This window comes from Haliotis cracherodii, unplaced genomic scaffold, assembly GCF_022045235.1.
Source record: "Haliotis cracherodii isolate W230 unplaced genomic scaffold, xgHalCrac1.p SCAF_24, whole genome shotgun sequence".
Classification (NCBI taxonomy): domain Eukaryota; kingdom Metazoa; phylum Mollusca; class Gastropoda; order Lepetellida; family Haliotidae; genus Haliotis; species Haliotis cracherodii.
In genome coordinates, this window is record NW_027266280.1 from 602,619 (window position 1) to 625,424 (window position 22,806).

General features: G+C 41.6%; 1 protein-coding gene across 1 annotated transcript in view; it reads left to right on the plus strand.

Annotated features, from left to right (window-relative positions):
- The window catches only part of LOC139472353 (uncharacterized), a 55,081-nt gene that overhangs the window by 3,171 nt on the left and 29,104 nt on the right, over nucleotides 1-22,806 (plus strand). The window contains exons 2-16 of the mRNA XM_071254816.1: nucleotides 2,147-2,284; nucleotides 3,796-4,001; nucleotides 5,979-6,025; nucleotides 6,853-7,031; nucleotides 7,719-7,835; nucleotides 9,388-9,463; nucleotides 10,351-10,436; nucleotides 11,370-11,429; nucleotides 11,949-12,049; nucleotides 12,478-12,617; nucleotides 13,148-13,343; nucleotides 15,586-15,678; nucleotides 16,516-16,639; nucleotides 19,160-19,236; nucleotides 22,033-22,144. Coding sequence (XP_071110917.1) covers nucleotides 2,147-2,284; nucleotides 3,796-4,001; nucleotides 5,979-6,025; nucleotides 6,853-7,031; nucleotides 7,719-7,835; nucleotides 9,388-9,463; nucleotides 10,351-10,436; nucleotides 11,370-11,429; nucleotides 11,949-12,049; nucleotides 12,478-12,617; nucleotides 13,148-13,343; nucleotides 15,586-15,678; nucleotides 16,516-16,639; nucleotides 19,160-19,236; nucleotides 22,033-22,144 — 1,752 coding nt within the window. The remainder of the gene's footprint in view (nucleotides 1-2,146; nucleotides 2,285-3,795; nucleotides 4,002-5,978; nucleotides 6,026-6,852; nucleotides 7,032-7,718; nucleotides 7,836-9,387; nucleotides 9,464-10,350; nucleotides 10,437-11,369; nucleotides 11,430-11,948; nucleotides 12,050-12,477; nucleotides 12,618-13,147; nucleotides 13,344-15,585; nucleotides 15,679-16,515; nucleotides 16,640-19,159; nucleotides 19,237-22,032; nucleotides 22,145-22,806) is intronic.

Below are 22,806 nucleotides of genomic sequence, written 5' to 3' on the forward strand. Positions count from 1 at the left end.
GTACTTCACTGTGGCATCTGGAATACCACTAAACAGCTTGTCATCCGGCGTACTGCACTGTGGCATCTGGAATACCACTAAACAGCTTGTCATCCGGTGTACTGCACTGTGGCATCTGGAATACCACTAAACAGCTTGTCATCCGGCGTACTGCACTGTGGCATCTGGAATACCACTAAACAGCTTGTCATCCGGCGTACTGCACTGTGGCATCTGGAATACCACTAAACAGCTTGTCATCCGGTGTACTGCACTGTGGCATCTGGAATACCACCAAACAGCTTGTCATCCGGTGTACTGCACTGTGGCATCTGGAATACCACTAAACAGCTTGTCATCCGGTGTACTGCACTGTGGCATCTGGAATACCACTAAACAGCTTGTCATCCGGTGTACTGCACTGTGGCATCTGGAATACCACTAAACAGCTTGTCATCCGGTGTACTGCACTGTGGCATCTGGAATACCACCAAACAGCTTGTCATCCGGTGTACTGCACTGTGACATCTGGAATACCACTAAACAGCTTGTCATCCGGTGTACTTCACTGTGGCATCTGGAATACCACTAAACAGCTTGTCATCCGGTGTACTGCACTGCTTCATCTGGAATACCACCAAACAGCTTGTCATCCGGTGTACTGCACTGTGGCATCTGGAATACCACTAAACAGCTTGTCATCCGGTGTACTTCACTGTGGCATCTGGAATACCACTAAACAGCTTGTCATCCGGTGTACTTCACTGTGGCATCTGGAATACCACTAAACAGCTTGTCATCCAGTGTACTAAACAGGGGTTGGCACCCTCACGTCTGAAACCTGCTTTACTGTGGACTTTTCCCAAACATGAAACTGTTGAAATATTGTAAAGCACCGTTTTTAAGTCACTACTTGCCCATTTGTCCCAGGGCTTGAAAAGTCAACTCGTTCACTCATATATGACGAGTGGTCGCATGTGCATGGAGAGAAGGGTGTGACGAGTGGTCGCATGTGCATGGAGAGAAGGGTGTGACGAGTCATCGCATGTGCATGGAGAGAAGGGTGTGACGAGTGGTCGCATGTGCATGGAGAGAAGGGTGTGACCAGTGGTCGCATGTGCATGGAGAGAAGGGTGTGACGAGTGGTCGCATGTGCATGGAGAGAAGGGTGTGACGAGTCGTGGCATGTGCATGGAGAGATGGGTGTGACGAGTCATCGCATGTGCATGGAGAGAAGGGTGTGACGAGTGGTCGCATGTGCATGGAGAGAAGGGTGTGACGAGTGGTCACATGTGCATGGAGAGAAGGGTGTGACGAGTCGTGGCATGTGCATGGAGAGAAGGGTGTGACGAGTCGTCGCATGTGCATGGAGTGAAGGGTGTGACGAGTCGTGGCATGTGCATGGAGAGATGGGTGTGACGAGTCATCGCATGTGCATGGAGAGAAGGGTGTGACGAGTCGTGGCATGTGCATGGAGAGAAGGGTGTGACGAGTGGTCGCATGTGCATGGAGAGAAGGGTGTGAACAAAGGCTCCCCCTTCCAGACGAGAACATATCTCAGTCATATCAATTAATCTCTAATCAACTGTTAAAGAAATGAAAAGGAAGTTTTTAAAGGAATGTAATTATATTTATTATTTTTGTTGTAAACAAACTGGTGAGGATTAACGTGGATGGCAGTGACTGAATGACTTTGTACTGTCTGCCTATAATAGCCTCAACTAGCAGATCCAAACTCTTGCCTTGTGATTGTGTTGAACAATAAGTTCAGAAATAACAAATTAACAAGATGTCATGGGTAAAGTAGGAATATGTTCAATGCTGTGAACATGTAAAGTTTTGAATTAACTTCAGTCAGCACAAGATCATGCAAAATCACAGAATATATTTGTGAATTTTCACTTTATTAACATTAATTGCAGAAAATGGTAATATTCTAATAATAACCAAGAACATGAAACTTTATCAAATTAATAAGTGCATGTGAAGACATCGCAGGACGAGTACAAAATAATATTCACCTGCAGGACAAGATACATTTGAGAAATATTTCGAGCCCTGCATTTTGCAACTGTTATGTGTCGAGTGTGATGCACAGGGCATAAAGGTGGTGATGTCGTGTTCATTAACAACAGTTTGACATGTTTACTTGATATCTGTTTGCCAGAAAGCCAACTACAAACAGGGCAACAACTCCAGGGGGTCATCTCGACGGCCCAGTCAGGTTCCCCGGCGCCAGTCTACTCAGGGTTCCATTCTTCCAGTCTCGGACGCTGGTGGGGAGGTCCTATATGAGGGCGCAGAGGTAGGGAGCATTCATTGTCTTTCCTAAATGAGGGCTCAGAGGTAGGGAGCATTCCTTGTCTTTCCTATATGAGGGCTCAGAGGTAGGGAGCATTCATTGTCTTTCCTATATGAGGGCTCAGAGGTAGGGAGCATTCATTGTATTTCCTATATGAGGGCGCAGAGGTAGGGAGCATTCATTGTCTTTCCTATATGAGGGCGCAGAGGTAGGGAGCATTCATTGTCTTTCCTGTATGAGGGCCCAGAGGTAGGGAGCATTCATTGTCTTTCCTGTATGAGGGCGCAGAGGTAGGGAGCATTTATTGTCTTTCCTGTATTAGGGTGCAGAGGTAGGGAGCATTTATTGTCTTTCCTGTATGAGGGCGCAGAGGTAGGGAGCATTCATTGTCTTTCCTATATGAGGGCTCAGAGGTAGGGAGCATTCATTGTCTTTCCTATATGAGGGCGCAGAGGTAGGGAGCATTCATTGTCTTTCCTATATGAGGGCCCAGAGGTAAGAAGCATTCCTTGTCTTTCCTGTATGAGGGCGCAGAGGTAGGGAGCATTTATTGTCTTTCCTGTATTAGGGTGCAGAGGTAGGGAGCATTCATTGTCTTTCCTGTATGAGGGCGCAGAGGCAGGGAGCATTCATTGTCTTTCCTATATGAGGGCGCAGAGGTAGGGAGCATTCATTGTCTTTCCTGTATGAGGGCGCAGAGGTAGGGAGCATTTATTGTCTTTCCTGTATTAGGGTGCAGAGGTAGGGAGCATTCATTGTCTTTCTTGTATGAGGGCGCAGAGGTAGGGAGAATTCATTGTCTTACCTGTCTGAGGGCACAAAGGTAAAGAGAATTAATTGTCTTACCTGTCTGAGGGCAAAGAGGTAGGGAGAATTCATTGTCGCATCTGTCTGAGACCTCCATCATTTGCTGCCACTGACCATCACGACCAATAAACATGCAACAATCTCTACTGTAAACTGACAATATACATCACTTACCATCACGACAAATAAACATGCAACAATCTCTACTGTAAACTGACAATATACACCACTGACCATCACGACCAATAAACATGCAACAATCTCTACTGTAACCTGACGATATACCCCACTGACCCACCGCGAGATAGGGGACCTTATCACATTTTGAAGTCTTATTATATATAAAACTACAGTATCTTAGGGCCACAAGAATACAATTCACAAGGTTCAATTAGTATTTATAACAGATGCGTGGCATTTGGACATTTGGACTTACTTTCTGCAAAGTCCTAGTTTCAGACTTATAACTGTTTATCTAATCGTCTGAATGATTGAAGGTAGACATATATGCTAAAATGTCTTGAAATGATGTTTTTTCACATTACGAACTAGTGAGAGAGAAATAAGATATGGTTGTACAGTCCGCTCACAAGGCAACTGGTGACGGCAAACGTCTTCCTTTATGACATCCCAGTACGATGTGTATCCTGCACCCATCAGGTCCCCGTTCTCCTGCTGGCTCACATATGTCTTTGTGTATCATCCAGCCGCTGTCGGAGACGTCGCCGCGGGCGCTGTATCGGGCGCCGCCGGGGTACGAGCTTCAGTCCCTGCACTACATCAGGCAATACCTGGAGGACACCCGGATGGAGGAGAACTTCAGTCAGCTGCTGCGGATGCTGATGGAGCGCAAGACGCTCCCGTATAATCCCTACCCAGGCCTCGTGTCTCGACTCCGCCCACATGTAGAAAAGTGAGATTTGTTTCACCTTCAGTGTTAATGTGTAAAGTACCTTTCTCATTCTTCTAACTTGGAAAAGATGATGTACAGTAAACTATGGTTATAACAAACTCAAAGGGACCACTAATTTTAGTTTGTTATAACTGTAGTTCGTTATAAGCATACATACAGCATACAGAGAACATACATACAGCATACATACAGCAAATATACAGCATACATACAGCATACAGCATACATACAGCAAATATACAGCATACATAGAACATACATACAGCATACATTCAGCAAATATACAGCACATATACTGCATACATACAGCATACATACAGCAAACATACAGCATACATACAGCATACATACAGCATACATACAGCATACATACAGCAAATATACAGCATACATACAGCATACATACAGCAAATATACAGCAAATATACAGCATACATACAGCAAATATACAGCATACATACAGCATACATACAGCATACATACAGCAAATATACAGCATACATACAGCAAATATACAGCATACATACAGCAAATATACAGCATACATACAGCAAATATACAGCATACATACAGCATACATACAGCAAATATACAGCATACATACAACAAATATACAGCATACATACAGCATACATACAGCAAATATACAGCATACATACAGCATACATACAGCATATATACAGCAAATATGCAGCAAATATACAGCAAATATACAGCATACATCCAGCATACATACAGCAAATATACAGCATACATACAGCATACATACAGCATACATACAGCATACATACAGCAAATATACAGCATACATACAGCATACATACAGCAAATATACAGCATACATACAGCAAATATACAGCAAATATACAGCAAATATACAGCATACATACAGCAAATATACAGCAAATATACAGCATACATACAGCAAATATACAGCAAATATACAGCATACATACAGCAAATATACAGCAAATATACAGCATACATACAGCAAATATACAGCATACATACAGCAAATATACAGCATACATACAGCAAATATACAGCATACATACAGCATACATACAGCAAATATACAGCAAATATACAGCATACATACAGCAAATATACAGCATACATACAGTATACATACAGCAAATATACTTCATACATACAGCATTCATACAGCAAATATACAGCATACATACAGCATACATACAGCAAATATACAGCAAATATACAGCAAATATACAGCATACATACAGCAAATATACAGCAAATATACAGCATACATACAGCAAATATACAGCATACATACAGTATACATACAGAAAATATACTTCATACATACAGCATTCATACAGCAAATATACAGCATACATACAGCATACATACAGCAAATATACAGCAAATTATACAGCAAATATACAGCATACATACAGCAAATATACAGCAAATATACAGCATACATACAGCATACATACAGAAAATATACAGCAAATTATACAGCAAATATACAGCATACATACAGCAAATATACAGCAAATATACAGCATACATACAGCATACATACAGAAAATATACTTCATACATACAGCATTCATACAGCAAATATACTGCATACATACAGCATACATAGAGCATACATAGAGCATACATACAGCAAATATACAGCATACATACAGCATACATACAGTATACATACAGAAAATATACTTCATACATACAGCATTCATACAGCAAATATACAGCATACATACAGCATACATAGAGCATACATACAGCAAATATACAGCATACATGTTCTCCAATCATTGATGTGAACACTGTGAGACAAGCACCTACCTGGCACTTTTTTATATTTGGTCTGACGCGTCAACGTCATTCGGAATCTATATCATGTTTATATTTGGTCTGATATGTCAACGTCATTTGGAATCTATACCATGTTTTTCTTTAAAAATAAGTTTTAATGTTTGTTTCATTTACATGTTTCAGATTTTACAGAGATTCACACAGTCCTGAAAAAATTGAATACGTTTTGGGTGAGTGAATAATAATCACAATCACAATAGAAGTCATCCCTGGCACGGGAACAATGCTCAGTCATTACTCCATCGAGATCTGACAGGCTCTCAGCATGTCGTCGAGGGAACCCTGGGTAGACACTGTTCATGGTCATCGCATATATTCTTGAGTGGTCGTGTTTACATGTTTAGTATTTGTTGCTGAATGATCACTTTCCATGTACCTCAGCAATGATCAACTTTCAGTGTCCCATTTTACATTATGGAAAATAGTATCATTTAGTGATGTAAGAAAGTTACGCAATAAATTGCAAAGAACAATGAAGAATGAAATGTGGTTTATTATATGATAAAACATGACATCATTTCTGGATATTCGAACATGCGCTCGCAAGTAATTTTTGAGAGGGAAGTGTCTAGTGAGTTGTTCCCCATAGATGCAGCTAGGCTAAGCAGATAAACACAGTTGCGGAATGATCGCTTACAAATGCGGGAGAGACATGACAATCAGTACAGATAACTGACATGAAAATTGTGAGAATATGTTGGAAAGACCAGGTTTCATCCCCTGTTCAAGATTTCAGCCATTCATGTGATCGGTACGTTTACTTACACATGAACATACTCTTCTTTGATATATGCATCAATCAGATTTTTTAATTCAAGGAAAATGTTTTTGAAACTCTCTCCATGATAAGGGCAGAAGTGATGTGTAGCCATGGTAACATCAGGAAAGTGCACAATCTACTTGAAGTTGAGTAGATTCAATGATTTGTATGAACAAGACTACAGGAACCGATGATGATGAATGCTGATATCCCATCATGCAACTGTTCCTTTCCCAGGCACACCCCTCCAGGAGACCCCGGTGCTGAATCTGTACACGCCGAAGGACAACGAGATAGTGTGGGGTCTGTCCAGTGTGCTGCGGACGGTCAACCCCACAGCTCTACAGCGGTACCGGTGGCTGACGGAGAACATCACGCCCAACCCAGACGACCTGTATCAGTCGGACGAGTACTCGGTGCGTAGAATACACAGAAATGAACTGCCCTGCACTCCTTTCCTTCGTTAAGTTAATGCCTCATCACTAGGGCTGGCTAAAAAGATTGATAATTAGAATTATTGTCTATGAGAAGAAATCGATGCCATCGATAATATCTTGCGTAAACAATTTTGATAAAATAAACTTTAAAGTTACCGAAGCAGACTTGTTTTTGTCCACTGCTGAAGATGGAATGCATAGCCAGCATCACTCACGACCCAGTACAACAAGCAGGTGTCGCCATAGGTTAGGTCCCTGGACTGTGATGGTCACCACACAACATGCAACTGTCACCATAGGTTAGGTCCCTGGACTGTGATGGTCACCACACAACATGCAACTGTCGCCATAGGTTAGGTCCCTGGACTGTGATGGTCACCACACAAGATGTTTACTGTTTATCACAAAGTCACTGTCTTAAAAAAACACACAAAACATTGTGTATTGCTATGATCATGTTTGTGTAAATGTTGTTCTCTGTTATTTTGACTGAGTAAAAATCTGGAAAGGAAAGACACTAGAAATTGCTATACATATTGTAAGTTATATATATAAGTGTTGGGATATGTATAATGATACAGACACACAGACACTCTAACACACACTTACAATAACTGGATTTCTCCTGTGCCACTGACTGATGTGGGCTGCTGACGTTGTTGACAGACCCAGGTGATGATTGCCTTGGTGGGACCGACCATCTTCCACGGCACGTTCTACGCCCAGTCTCACCTCGTCCAGATACGCCTGGAGTACCTGGTGGCCGGATCAGAGGCGACGGAGGTCAGACATGATGATGGGGAGGATGTTGATGATGGGGAGTGATTGATGGAGACTGAGAGTGACATTGTGATTGTGATGGTGGTGATTGTGTTGTTGATTGATGGTGATGATGATGATGATGATGATGGTGACGATGAAGTTGTTTGTAGTTGATAGTGATGACAGTGCTGCTGTGCTGCTCTTATCTCCCTTCGTAAGAAAAATGTTTTGTGGTGATGAACGTGTGTGGTTGGGAAAACTGCGATGTTTCGATGTAAATGAAGAGGAACCATGGTGTTCACGGAGTCTACGATGGATGTGTGTTTGAGTAACTATATATGTTGTATGATGTTTCGATGTAAATGAAGAGGAACCATGGTGTTCACGGAGTCTACAATGGATGTGTGTTTGAGTAACTATATATGTTGTGTGATGTGTCGATGTAAATGAAGAGGAACCATGGTGTTCACGGAGTCTACGATGGATGTGTGTTTGAGTAACTATATATGTTGTGCGATGTTTCGATGTAAATGAAGAGGAACCATGGTGTTCACGGAGTCTACGATGGATGTGTGTTTGAGTAACTATATATGTTGTGTGATGTTTCGATGTAAATGAAGAGGAACCATGGTGTTCACGGAGTCTACGATGGATGTGTGTTTGAGTAACTATATATGTTGTGCGATGTTTCGATGTAAATGAAGAGGAACCATGGTGTTCACGGAGTCTACGATGGATGTGTGTTTGAGTAACTATATATGTTGTGTGATGTTTCGATGTAAATGAAGAGGAACCATGGTGTTCACGGAGTCTACAATGGATGTGTGTTTGAGTAACTATATATGTTGTGCGATGTTTCGATGTAAATGAAGAGGAACCATGGTGTTCACGGAGTCTACGATGGATGTGTGTTTGAGTAACTTTATATGTTGTGTGATGTGTCGATGTAAATGAAGAGGAACCATGGGGTTCACGGAGTCTACGATGGATGTGTGTTTGAGTAACTATATATGTTGTGCGATGTTTCGATGTAAATGAAGAGGAATCAGGGTGTTCACAGAGTCCACGCTGGATGTGTGTTTGAGTAACTATATATGTTGTGCGATGTTTCGATGTAAATGAAGAGGAACCATGGTGTTCACGGAGTCTACGATGGATGTGTGTTTGAGTAACTTTATATGTTGTGTGATGTGTCGATGTAAATGAAGAGGAACCATGGGGTTCACGGAGGCTACGATGGATGTGTGTTTGAGTAACTATATATGTTGTGTGATGTTTCGATGTAAATGAAGAGGAATCAGGGTGTTCACAGAGTCCACGCTGGATGTGTGTTTGAGTAACTATATATGTTGTGTGATGTGAGATGGCTCCTGTCTTTGACATGCATCAGAATAACCTTGAACTTTAGATATTTCGAGTTGCACGTGCCAATGCATCCCTAGCGGGATACTGCTATAATAGTGATGAAATATGTATGGTAGGGTTGACAGTGCTGCTGATGCTGCTCTGATGATGATGATGATGATGATGATGATGATGATGATGATGATACCTGATGTAACTCTTGTTTCAGGGAGTTTCAATCTTTGTGAACTGTTTAATGAAGGACATTGATGCTATGTACAACCACCCATACCACAAACTTCTGGGTAAGTAAGGGAGATAATTCCAACCACCACAAACTTTCTAAGCTGTAATTCTGCTGATCAAGAGCTATAATACTGCTGATCAAGGGCTGTACTACTGCTGATCAAGAGCTGTACAACTGCTGATCAAGAGCTGTACTACTGCTGATCAAGAGCTGTAATACTGCTGATCAAGAGCTGTAATACTGCCTATCAAGAGCTATAATACTGCTGATCAAGAGCTGTACTACTGCTGATTAAGAGCTGTACAACTGCTGATCAAGAGCTGTAATACCGCTGATCAAGAGCTGTACTACTGCCGATCAAGAGCTGTAATACTGCCAACCAAGAGCTGTACTACTGCTGATCAAGAGCTCTACTACTGCTGATCAAGAGCTGTACTACTTCCGATCAAGAGATGTACTACTTCCGATCAAGAGCTGTACTACTTCCGATCAAGAGCTGTACTACTGCTGATCAAGAGCTGTACTACTGCTGATCAAGAGCTCTACTACTGCTGATCAAGAGCTGTACTACTTCCAATCAAGAGCTGTACTACTTCCGATCAAGAGCTGTACTACTTTCGATCAAGAGCTGTACTACTGCCGATCAAGAGCTGTACTACTTTCGATCAAGAGCTGTACTACTGCCGATCAAGAGTTGTACTACTTCCGATCCAGAGATGTACTGCTGCCAACCAAGAGCTGTATTGTGTGTGATGAGCTGCATCTACTGGTATTGTGTGTGATGAGCTGCATCTATCGGTATTGTGTGTGATGAGCTGCATCTATCGGTAATGTGTGTGATGAGCTGCATCTATCGGTATTGTGTGTGATGAGCTGCATCTACTGGTATCGTGTCTGATGAGTGGCATCTACCAGTATTGTGTTTATGAGCTGCATCTGTTGTAGGGGTCAACATACCCATCCTGGTGGATGAAGACAAGAATGAGTGGATCCAGGAATTCTGGGACCCTTCTCGAGTTCAGGAGGAGAAGGTAGGGGGATATTTGTGTTGAGCTGTGTTGACGGGTGTGCTGTGGTGACGGATGTGCTGTGTTGACGGGTGTGCTGTGTTGACTGGTGTGCTGTGTTGACAGGTGTGCTGTGTTGACGGATGTGCTGTGTTGACGGGTGTGCTGTGTTGACTGGTGTGCTGTGTTGACGGGTGTGCTGTGTTGACGGATGTGCTGTGTTGACGGGTGTGCTGTGTTGACGGGTGTGCTGTGTTGACGGGTGTGCTGTGTTGACAGGTGTTCTGTGTTGACTGGTCTGACATGAACAAACAACATCTGTAGTGTAGCAAGACTTTGATGTTGTTGGCAACAGTGAAACACGAGACTGCGCCACTTCTAATCTGAGAGGCTTTCAACGTGTTTTGAGGTAGGCATAGTAGGGCCACGTCATACCAAAAGGCGTTAAAATATGTTACTTGTTGTTACTCTGTCTGGCGCTCGGCATTAAGGGACTTAAACAAAGACTGGTCTGCTCGGAGTCAGTATACTGTGTCTGATTGGGGTATTCATGTTAAACTGTCGCATGGTATGTCAGTGAGCTAGCACTATAAATCGGCATCAGTCTGGACTATTACAAGCGCATGCGTGCACACGCACACACAAACACGTCGCATTATGAGTGGAATAATCTTGGACGCAATGTTAACCCCAATTTCACCTCACCTCACCTCACCTCACCGCGCCTCGCCTCACCGCACCTCGCCTCGCCTCGCCTCACCTCACCTCACCTCACCTCACCTCACCTCACCGCGCCTCACTGCAACTCAACTCTTCCTACCGGACTACAAATGAAACATTACTTGCATTTTGTTATCAAACAAACTTGAGGTACCAGTAAGATGTTCTTGTTGTGTTGAAGTAGACAAGGTTCTCACTAGACATGACGGCTGATGGTTATTTCGTTTCCCTTCACAGGCAGAATTTCTCCAGACTTTGAGCGATGCAGTCATTGGGAACAAGTTGATATACGTAGAGGTAGGAACACCAGCAGATAGACGTGTACCAGTGAGTGAGTGAGTGAGTGAGTGAGTCAACCCCCATGACAATGAGGGAATATTTCTCAAAGTGGCTAAAAAATCATCGTCACCATTTCAGGTCAGGGACACTATGATAAAATACAGCTGTGACATAAAGGATTCTTTCTCTCTCTCTGAGTTATTCTTCTACGGACCCCCCCCCCCCCCACCACACACATATGAGTTTTGTGTTGTTCTACAGTGAGATATGAGAGACCTTCTGCTCTGTGCGTTGTACCACCCCCTTTCACAACCCCCTCCTTCTAGATACTAACAACTGTAGACGGCGACATTTACTTACTGCAGCATAAAACAATGTTAACTCTTAAACTTAACTTTATCAACTATGATCCATCTGAGGTGATTTCAATAAAATGTATTCTCAAATAGAGGATTATAGCCCCTGAAGTTTGATCTGCAATCTCAGTGTTTTGTATTTTGTATTTTGTGTGCACTACATGGTGAGCTGTGGTTGCAGTGTGTGCTCAAGTTGGACCCCGGCATGTCGACCTACGTGCGGGGACAGAAGCAGTATGGCCTGAACTTCATCGAGGTTGTGGATGAGATTCGGGAAGAAGGGTAAGATGGCTTGTGTTATCCTTGATTCTGTGAATGCAGGGCTTGGGGAATACTCCACGATTCTTGGCCGCATCATACCAAAAGACATTAAAAGATGGTACTTGTTGTTATCCTGCCTGGCACACGTCATTAAGGGGCTATAAAAAAGGACTGGTCAGCTCGGAGTCAGTATACTGTATCTGAGTGAGGTATTCATGTTAAACTGCGGCATGGTATCTCAGTTTGCCAGCATTAACCCCGTTCACCTCCGCCTGATGACTCTGATCTGGTGTGTTGCACAGTTAGAAATTTGGCATTTAACTCACTGGAATTTGAATAACATATTAGAAAACAAAACAAGCTTCAAATAGTGTTTTGGTGTCTCCCACAGTGATATTACTTAAAGCCATACAAAACAAACAAAACATATTAACATATTGTGATTGCAGCCTCATGTGTTTCTCGGAGTTCCCGATGGCGTCTCTACACGAGGGCGTGTTTCTGAATCAGAGTCAGGCCGAGGCCTACATCACCATCTTCTCTCCACAGTTGGACAGCGTCGACATCCAGAATACTAAAATACAGTCAGGTAGGCCTACATCGTCTCCACACATCTGCAGTAATATTCCCTGAAAAAACTGAGTGAAGCACAGAGCTACAGATCAGCAGCGTATTTGCCTAAAATACACCCTCAAAATATTCAAAACCCAAATATATTCACTTAACTTGTGTAGAGAAACGCCTGCATTAAATAAAAAACTCAACTGTATAAAAACAGCATGTGTAAATACCCAATGAAGCTTTTTCAGCATGCGTAGAATGGCGCTCATTTCCGAAACACAATTACGAGCGACACGTAATTTACTTTCCGAGTCAATATTTAGAACAGTTATCATGGTCATGTACATCTAAAACATTATTTCATTTTTATTTTAAATCTTAAAATGTTCACTCTTTTGTGAATAGATGAGTGAAAAAATATTGGTTACCCAATGAAAAATGTAATAACGTAATTAAAATAGAAACCCTTGAGTAAAAACTCAATTGCTCAAAAAGTTATCTGGAAGCTCTGGAAGCAACAAACAAACAACAAAAAACAATGTCACTTATTCCTTTCAGCTCGACCCGGGTCAAAGGTCACTCGCCGCACGGGCCAAGCGACAACCCAGCTGGAGACTGACCGACAGAGTATTCACATACACGTCCATGGGCGACTGGAGCATTTCCGACCTCGGAAAATACGCATTGATGGATTCCGGCTTGGAGAAGATCCTGGATTTGGACCTTTTGCCTGGCAGATTGTTACTCCCTTCAAGTATGTGCTGTCTGCACTGATACTCAGGATGAGGATGGGTTTTGAACTGTTGTGATTTTCTTTAAGTGAATATTTATATATTTATCCTATCTCACACTATGCATTTCTCCCTTCTTTCCTGGTGTGGAAACGTGTTAGAACAAAGTTTCCTGCTTAAGATAACACCTCACCTCAACACATTCCATTCATCACCATGGTCACTACAGTAAACAATATGTCACGCACCACTGCAATCCGTGTGTCCCAACCCTGTGCGATCTGATCACCTGACAGACCCTGCACCCTCGCTCTCTGTCTTGTCTCCTGGTGGAAATGACATTCATGAACAGAGAATACATTTTGTTTTTGTTTTTCAGAGAGAAGTTTTCTGTCTCCTACCATTTACAAACCGTTGAAGCTGTATACTATGACACGAGTCAATAGATCTCTTTCTGCAAGGACTAGTGGGCGATATTCTCCACATGACCCCCATTCTGTATGTTGGGACTGTCGCAGAATGTGTGCTTCCGATACGAAATAAAGAACGGTCAGCAGTGTCGTCAACTTTCTGAGACAGCGTTCAAACATTCGTAAATGTCAGAAGAGGTCGGCTGATCCAAGCTTCACAGCCTCAGACATTCGGAGCATGTTTCTTCATTCATCTAGAAACCAAAGTCTGTGCACGTTCTCTTCGTACCTTGATTGGACAATCCTTGGCCATCAGCGAAGCGTCGCCTCTCTTCCCACTGAAGATCGCTGCACCCTACAGTTCTCTGATAACATAGTTGCACCCCTCCAGCCATCAGAAGACAACAAGCAGACTGATTAGCAATGCAGTTCTTTCCAAGGGTTCTCTGCTGTCTTGAGTATTGTTGGATTGTCATTGGATCATCTGGATTCCACACAGCATAACGTCTCAATGGAGCGATGGTCAAAGTAGGGGATCGTCATCACCCTCAGGATCGTCCTTTGCTGCCCCTCTGTGGATCAAGAAGTGGATGGATCACCTCGACAGCTCAACAATCAAAGGATGGACATATTGACACATCAAGGGATCAACATTCAGCTTGAATCACTCACAGCATCGTTACTTTCCAGAAACCTATGATTCTGGGTTCGAATCCCGGTTCGCCCCAATTATGTTCATAGGTTTGTCAGCACCATACCCGCACTCCTGGGTTTCACCGAAGTGGTAAACATCTGAGACCTGCATCACTTCGGGCTTTCCTCCCACATTACGCTGACATGCCGTGTTATAACTGGAATACTGTTAAAAGCGGCGTTAAACCCAACTCACTCACTCACTCTTATAGTGTACATGGCTTGTCTTAGTACATCACGCTCATTCCACATGATATTTCTATGAGAGTACTGTCGCCCTCACCTTGGTATCGCTCAGCCAGTGTTGAACCTATGTTGCAGTTATGTGGAGTGGTCATTCACTGACAATCAAGATTGGAACATACCCCTGTCATGATAGACATCTCACACACTAAAAGCCCTCCCAAGCATCCCCTCATCACAGTTCCACCGGAAAGAGAGTGAGGGTGCAGGGTATGTCAGGTGATCAGATGGCACAGGGTCACCTCATCACCATGGTTCTAGCCGTTCTTGCACGTTTCCACACTAGGATCGAATAAAAGGGTGAAATGCATGGTGTGAGATAGGATAAATATATAAATATTCAATTTTGTTTATAGATATAAAATTTTCACAATGAATAAGGTCAAAGGGATATAGCCTAGCTGTAGTGATAATCATGATGTTTTTTAGATGTGTTTTTCTGCTGTTTCCTTCAAACTGTGTGTAGATTTATGCACTGCAAACAATTCGTTTTGAAGACAGTGGGTTGTTTGGGAGGCCTGAGGGTTGTGTGTTGTTGACATCACGTGTTGACACATGATACAAAGTGAGCCCCAGCATGTCAGAGTGAAGTCAGGTCATATGTTTACGAACATCATATGTTTTCGGACGATGTCTATGACGTTCACTCGCACTACAACGAGGGGTGTGACGTCACAGACATTGTACATAGCCAGGTGATGGCTTATTTTATTATAAAGTTGTCTTTTTAAAGTTTTTGAGATATTTTATTATTTTTCATGTGATTAGCGAGAAAACTTTGAATGTATCTTAACCGTCCGAAAACCTGTAACACAGGGCTACTTGGTGTGAGTGGTTCCATACAACACTGACAGGGAGGAACGTGTGACTCAGTGTAAAGCTGTCACTGGTTGATTCCCATCTCTTCTGTCCCCATCAGGGCACACCTACAGAAGAACATCTCCCGGTACCACCCCCACGGTGAGCTGTTCGACAGTCTATACAACATCATCATCCTCGTCCTCACAGACAGGTGAGCTCCTCTGTATTCCCCTCAGTGTCCTGGGGCCGTCGTATTGTTGCAACTCTTGTCTACTAACGGGACAGAGGGCACGGGTGGCCCAATTGTTTAAGGCACTGCGGAGTGCTGAGCAGAGTTGGGCACGTCACAAATCTATGATCGTTAGTTCAAATCCCGGGTCACCCTGATTAAGTAAAGGTATGAGACTTGCATCACTTCAGGCTTATCCGCGTCATTAAGCCGACTAGCCGTGATATAACTAGAATACTGTTCAAGGCGGCGTTAAACCCAACTCATGAACTCATAGCAGGACGGATGTCTCAACTGAGCTTCAAAATTAATTTGCAGAGTTGTGTCCCATTAGCATACCAGTATCCTATGATCTCGAGTTTGAATCCCAAATTTGCCCTGATTATTGTTCTTTAGTACCATATGTTGAAGACAAGCATCTGTTGTACTTCCCTCACTCCCTTGATGTAACTGAAATACTGTTCAAACTCACTCACTCACTCACTCACTCACTCACTCACTCACTCACTCACTCACTCAACCACTCACTCACTCACTCACTCACTCACTCAACCACTCACTCACTCAACCACTCACTCACTCACTCACTCACTCACTCACTCACTCACTCAACCACTCACTCACTCACTCAACCACTCACTCACTCAACCACTCAACCACTCACTCACTCACTCACTCACTCACTCACTCACTCACTCACTCACTCACTCACTCACTCACTCACTCACTCAACCACTCACTCAACCACTCACTCACTCAACCACTCAACCACTCAACCACTCAACCACTCACTCATTAAGTAAGTCTCCCTCATTACAGAGTATCCTATGACAAGGACCTCCTGCCAGAAGTGTACTGCATCCTGCACGGGACACCAGGCCGCCTACATCAGCTGATGGAACACAACAAGGCTGTCCGAGCCCTCATCCGAGGGTTTGCAGGTGTAGGTTGATTTGTAGCACTTTGTTTACATCCTCAAATGTCCCCATGTTTATCAACACTTACCGCAGAACATGTGTAGCGCATATGTAGCATCTTAGTAACATATGTAGCATCTTAGTAACATATGTAGCATCTTAGTAACATATGTAGCATCTTAGTAACATTTGTAGCTTCTTAGTAACATATGTAGCATCTTAGTATTATATGTAGCATCTTAGTAACATATGTAGCATCTTAGCATTATATGTAGCATCTTAGTAACATGTAGCTTCTTAGTAATATATGTAGCTTCTTAGTAATATATGTAGCTTCTTAGTATAATATGTAGCATCTTAGTATTATATGTAGCTTCTTAGTAACATATGTAGCTTCTTAATAACATGTGTTGCATCTTAGTAACACATGTAGCTTTTTAGTAACATGTAGCATCTTAGTAACATATGTCGCATCTTAGTAACATATGTAGCATCTTAGTAACATTTGTAGCTTCTTAGTAACATATGTAGCATCTTAGGAACATATGTAGCATCTTAGTAACATGTAGCTTCTTAGTAATATATGTGTCTTCTTAGTAACATATGTCGCTTCTTAGTAACATATGTAGCATCTTAGTATTATATGTAGCTTCTTAATATTATATGTAGCTTCTTAGGAACATATGTAGCATCTTAGTAACATATGTAGCATCTTAGTAACATGTAGCTTCTTAGTAATATATGTAGCTTCTTAGTAATATATGTAGCTTCTTAGAAACATGTATTTTCTCAGTAATATATGTAGCCTCTTAGTAACATATGTAGCATCTTAGTAACATATGTAGCATCTTAGTATTATATGTAGCTTCTTAGTAACATATGTAGCTTCTTAGTAACATATGTAGCATCTTAGTATTATATGTAGCATCTTAGTAACATGTAGCTTCTTAGTAACATATGTAGCATCTTAGTAACATATGTAGCATCTTAGTAACATATGTAGCATGTTAGTAACATATGTAGCATCTTAGTAACATATGTAGCATCTTAGTAACATATGTAGCTTCTTAGTATTATATGTAGCATCTTAGTAATATATGTTGCTTCTTAGTAATATATGTAGCTTCTTAGTAACATATGTAGCATCTTAGTATTATATGTAGCATCTTAGTAACATGTAGCTTCTTAGTAATATATGTAGCTTCTTAGTAACATATGTAGCATCTTAGTAACATATGTAGCATCTTAGTATTATATGTAGCATCTTAGTAACATGTAGTTTCTTAGTAACATGTAGCATCTTAGTAACATATGTAGCTTCTTAGTAACATATGTAGCTTCTTAGTAACATATGTAGCATCTTAGTATAATATGTAGCTTCTTAGTGTTATATGTAGCTTCTTAGGAACATATGTAGCATCTTAGTAACATATGTAGCATCTTAGTAACATGTAGCTTCTTAGTAATATATGTAGCTTCTTAGTAATATATGTAGCTTCTTAGTTATATATGTAGCTTCTTAATAACATATGTAGTATCTTAGTAACATATGTAGCATCTTAGTAACATATGTAGCTTCTTAGTAACATATGTAGCATGTTAGTAACATATGTAGCATGTTAGTAACATATGTAGCTTCTTAGTTTTATATGTAGCATCTTAGTAATATATGTATTTTCTTAGTAATATATGTAGCTTCTTAGTAACATATGTAGCATATTAGTAACATATTTAGCATCTTAGTAACATATGTAGCATCTTAGTAACATATGTAGCATCTTAGTAACATATGTAGCTTCTTAGTAACATATGTAGCATCTTAGTAATATATGTAGCTTCTTAGTAATATATGTAGCTTCTTAGTAACATATGTAGCATATTAGTAACATATTTAGCATCTTAGTAACATATGTAGCTTCTTAGTAACATATGTAGCATCTTAGTAACATATGTAGCATCTTAGTAACATATGTAGCTTCTTAGTAATATATGTAGCTTCTTAGTAACATATGTAGCATCTTAGTAACATGTGTAGCCTGTCTGTAGCTTCTCAGTAACAAGTGTAGCATTCATCAGATACCAGATATCTTCATGATTATCAGTATTTAGTGTAAGCACATATGTATCATATTTGTAATGTGTGTAGCACTTACATATTTTATTTCTTTACTCTGATTGAAGTTCCATACAACAATGATAAAATAATGACATTTTTGTCGTGTTCATTGTAATTCCTGCATTCTGTTTACTTGACTTTTTCACGTCTCATTGCATTCACTTGCCATGGAATGTAAACAATTACGCCATGCACACAGATGTGGACATCTTTTATTCCTACGGAATGTCGGGGAATCCCAATACTAAAGTCTTCAGTTTTTCAATTCATACCTCAATGAACCGAAAAAAATGCACAGTCAATGCCTAATTAATTTCAATCATTGGATTGTATAATTTACATAGAGCTGGCATCTTGCTGAGTATGGCATTCAGCAGCAAAACAACAAATCTTCATTGCATGCAAAGCAAAACTGTTTTTATTTATTCAGTCTGACAATGTTCACTTCATCCGTCTCCTGTTGGCCGAGTACAAGCGGGATGTGGAGGAGATGCTGGCGAACAGTCTGTGAGTGTCCACCATATGTTGTCATGACTAGAGCTCCCCCAGTCATCAGGACCATTGATTGTTGCATTCCAACTTAAATATACTGATCCTGGTTCGCCCCGATTATTTTTTTAGGTTTGTCAGCACGATCCCCGTGCTTGTGGGTTTCACCGAAGTGGTAAACGTCCGAGACCTGCATCACCTCGGGCTTTCCTCCCACATTAAGCTGACAGGCCGCAATATAGCTGTAATACTGTTAAAGGCGCTATTAAACCCAACTCACACACTCACTCACTATTAAACCCAACTCACTCACTCACTCATTCCTGACAATGTGGAAGTATGCGGGGAACCTGATAGCAACAAACACTCTCTTTAGGCAATCAAGTGAGTTCACAGAAAGTGTAGAGACAGGGCACAAAGGGATTACGTGATTGTCCCCTCACCTGCCTCACGACCTGCATCAAACTCCTTCCTTTCTTTCTGACTTGACAACATACACCATATACCTTGTCCAACCAAACATGGACCGAGTCCAACCCAACATGTACCGAGTCCTACCAAACATGTACCGAGTCCAACCAAACATGTACTTAGTCCAACCAAACATGAACTTAATCCAACCAAACATGAACTTATCCAAACAAACATGTACTTAGTCCAAACAAACATGAACTTAGTCCAACCAAACATGTACTTAATCCAAACAAACATGAACTTAGTCCAACCAAACATGTACTTAATCCAAACAAACATGTACTTAATCCAAACAAACATGAACTTAGTCCAACCAAACATGTACTTAATCCAAACAAACATGAACTTAGTCCAACCAAACATGTACTTAATCCAAACAAACATGAACTTAGTCCAACCAAACATGTACTTAATCCAAACAAACATGAACTTAGTCCAACCAAACATGTACTTAATCCAAACAAACATGAACTTAGTCCTACCAAACATGTACTTAATCCAAACAAACATGAACTTAGTCCAACCAAACATGTACTTAGTCCAAACAAACATGAACTTAGTCCAAACAAACATGAACTTAGTCCAACCAAACATGTACTTAGTCCAAACAAACATGAACTTAGTCCAACCAAACATGTACTTAGTCCAAACAAACATGAACTTAGTCCAACCAAACATGTACTTAATCCAAACAAACATGAACTTAGTCCAACCAAACATGTACTTAGTCCAAACAAACATGAACTTAGTCCAAACAAACATGTACTTAATCCAAACAAACATGTACTTAATCCAAACAAACATGTACTTAATCCAAACAAACATGTACTTAGTCCAAACAAACATGAACTTAATCCAAACAAACATGTACTTAATCCAAACAAACATGTACTTAGTCCTACCAAACATGTACTTAATCCAAACAAACATGTACTTAGTCCAACCAAACATGTACCGATTCCAATCAAACATGTACCTTGTCCAACCCAACATGTACTTAATCCAACCAAACATGTATGTCTACCAACTGGTCATGTACCTTGTCCAACCAAACATGTACCGAATCTAACCAAACATGTACCTTGTCCAACCAAACATGTACCAAATCTAACCACGCATGTACCGAGTCCAAACAAACATGTACTTAATCCAAACAAACATGTACTTTGTCCAACCAAACATGTATGTCCGTCAACTGGTCATGTAGACAGATGCCTTGACTTGTTTGTTAGAAATAATGTATAAAAAACATAATGAGGCCTGCCTCACATTTTTAGAAATGTGAAAGACTATAATTTAAGGATTAATTTACTTTGGCCTGATGTAGGAGTATTGGGGGGAACATTTGTGGGGGGCAATCATGAGGGTTCAGGGAAACAGAAATGTACTGTGCAACGTGGTATGTCAGCTTGTGTGCAATACTCTATCAATCCCAGGCAGTCGTGAGTCAGACATTGGACTCTGATAGCCAGAAATCTGTTTGTTTCAGGAAGCAATCAGTGACACAGAAAGGGCTCTGGTCCCTTCAAACATTAGCTGGGCAAACACCCAACATCATTCTGAAGAATTTCAACATTTCAGTCATTTCTGTCTATGCAATCTGTTGATGAAACTACATGTACCACCCAGCGACCCTTCCACCAGGGTTATATAGACCTTCCAGAGGCTGATGTTCGGCCCCAAGTTTTCAGCAAATGTCAGTTAAAATGTCTCAATTTTGAATTAAACAGTGCCCTATCTTTTTCTCTTATGGTTGTGGCATTGTAGAGGTGACTTGTATCACAGGACCACTATAGAGAAAGGGGCCTAATGCTTTGTTTAGCATTCTGACATTGAATGCAGCAGGGATGTGAGCAGGTTTTCCGGAAAAAAAGAGAGGAAAAGTCTAGGGGGGTCTGGCGGCATGCCCCCCCCCGACATTTTTGAAACAGTTGATTGCATTTTAAGCAATTTTGTCTGTGTGATGCCATACCCAATGCTATAGTGCAAGTATTCGTGATAGAAAACGTATGAAGTCGAAAACCTGTGATGCTGAAAGCTCTGATCAAAAACAGGACAATCCGCGAAGGTTGTCCAGTTTTCGATAACATGTTTCGGAGAGTTTTTTTTTAAATCTTTGATCATATTTTTCCGTGGATGATGATTTTTTCCGAGGACTACTTTTTAAAAAAATGCAATTTTCTGCTTTTCCACGGAGATTTCACATCCCTGAATGCAGTGTTAAAGTTCAGTCTTAAAATACCTCTGAATTGAGGAAAATAAGAACTTTAAAATTAGATTCCCTATTCCCAAATTTGCATTTAATGTAGAACCCTCGATAACTCCGTGCTTCCACTACAGACAGGAGAGGACGAGTGACTTGACCACTGCTGGTCAAGCGATGGCTGGTCAGGTGGAGGACCTCCTGTCATCTGACGACTTCGAGTTTGGCTCCACATCTCACCTCCAGCAGGTAACTGGGAGTTTGGCTCCATATCTCACCTCCAGCAGGTAACTGGGAGTTTGGCTCCACATCTCACCTCCAGCAGGTAACTGGGAGTTTGGCTCCACATCTCACCTCCAGCAGGTAACTGGGAGTTTGGCTCCACATCTCACCTCCGGCAGGTAACTGGGAGTTTGGCTCCACATCTCACCTCCAGCAGGTAACTGGGAGTTTGGCTCCACATCTCACCTCCAGCAGATAACTGGGAGTTTGGCTCCACATCTCACCTCCAGCAGGTAACTGGGAGTTTGGCTCCACATCTCACCTCCAGCAGGTAACTGGGAGTTTGGCTCCACATCTCACCTCCAGCAGGTAACTGGGGGTTTGGCTCCACATCTCACCTCCAGCAGGTAACTGGGCCTGTGAACAGTTTGTACGTTTATGGTTTTGTTTGCGGACTCAATGATTGTGGTCTAGTGGTAGAGCGTCCGCCCAGAGAGTGGAAGGTTCGGGGTTCGATCACCGGCCACATCATACCAAAAGATGGTACTTGTTGTTACCCTGTCTGGCGCTCAGCATTAAGGGGCTAAAACAAAGACTGGTCGGCTCGGAGTCAGTATACTGTGTCTGATTTGGGTATTCATGTTAAACTGTGGCATGGTATCTCAGTGGGCTAGCTCTATAAATCGGCA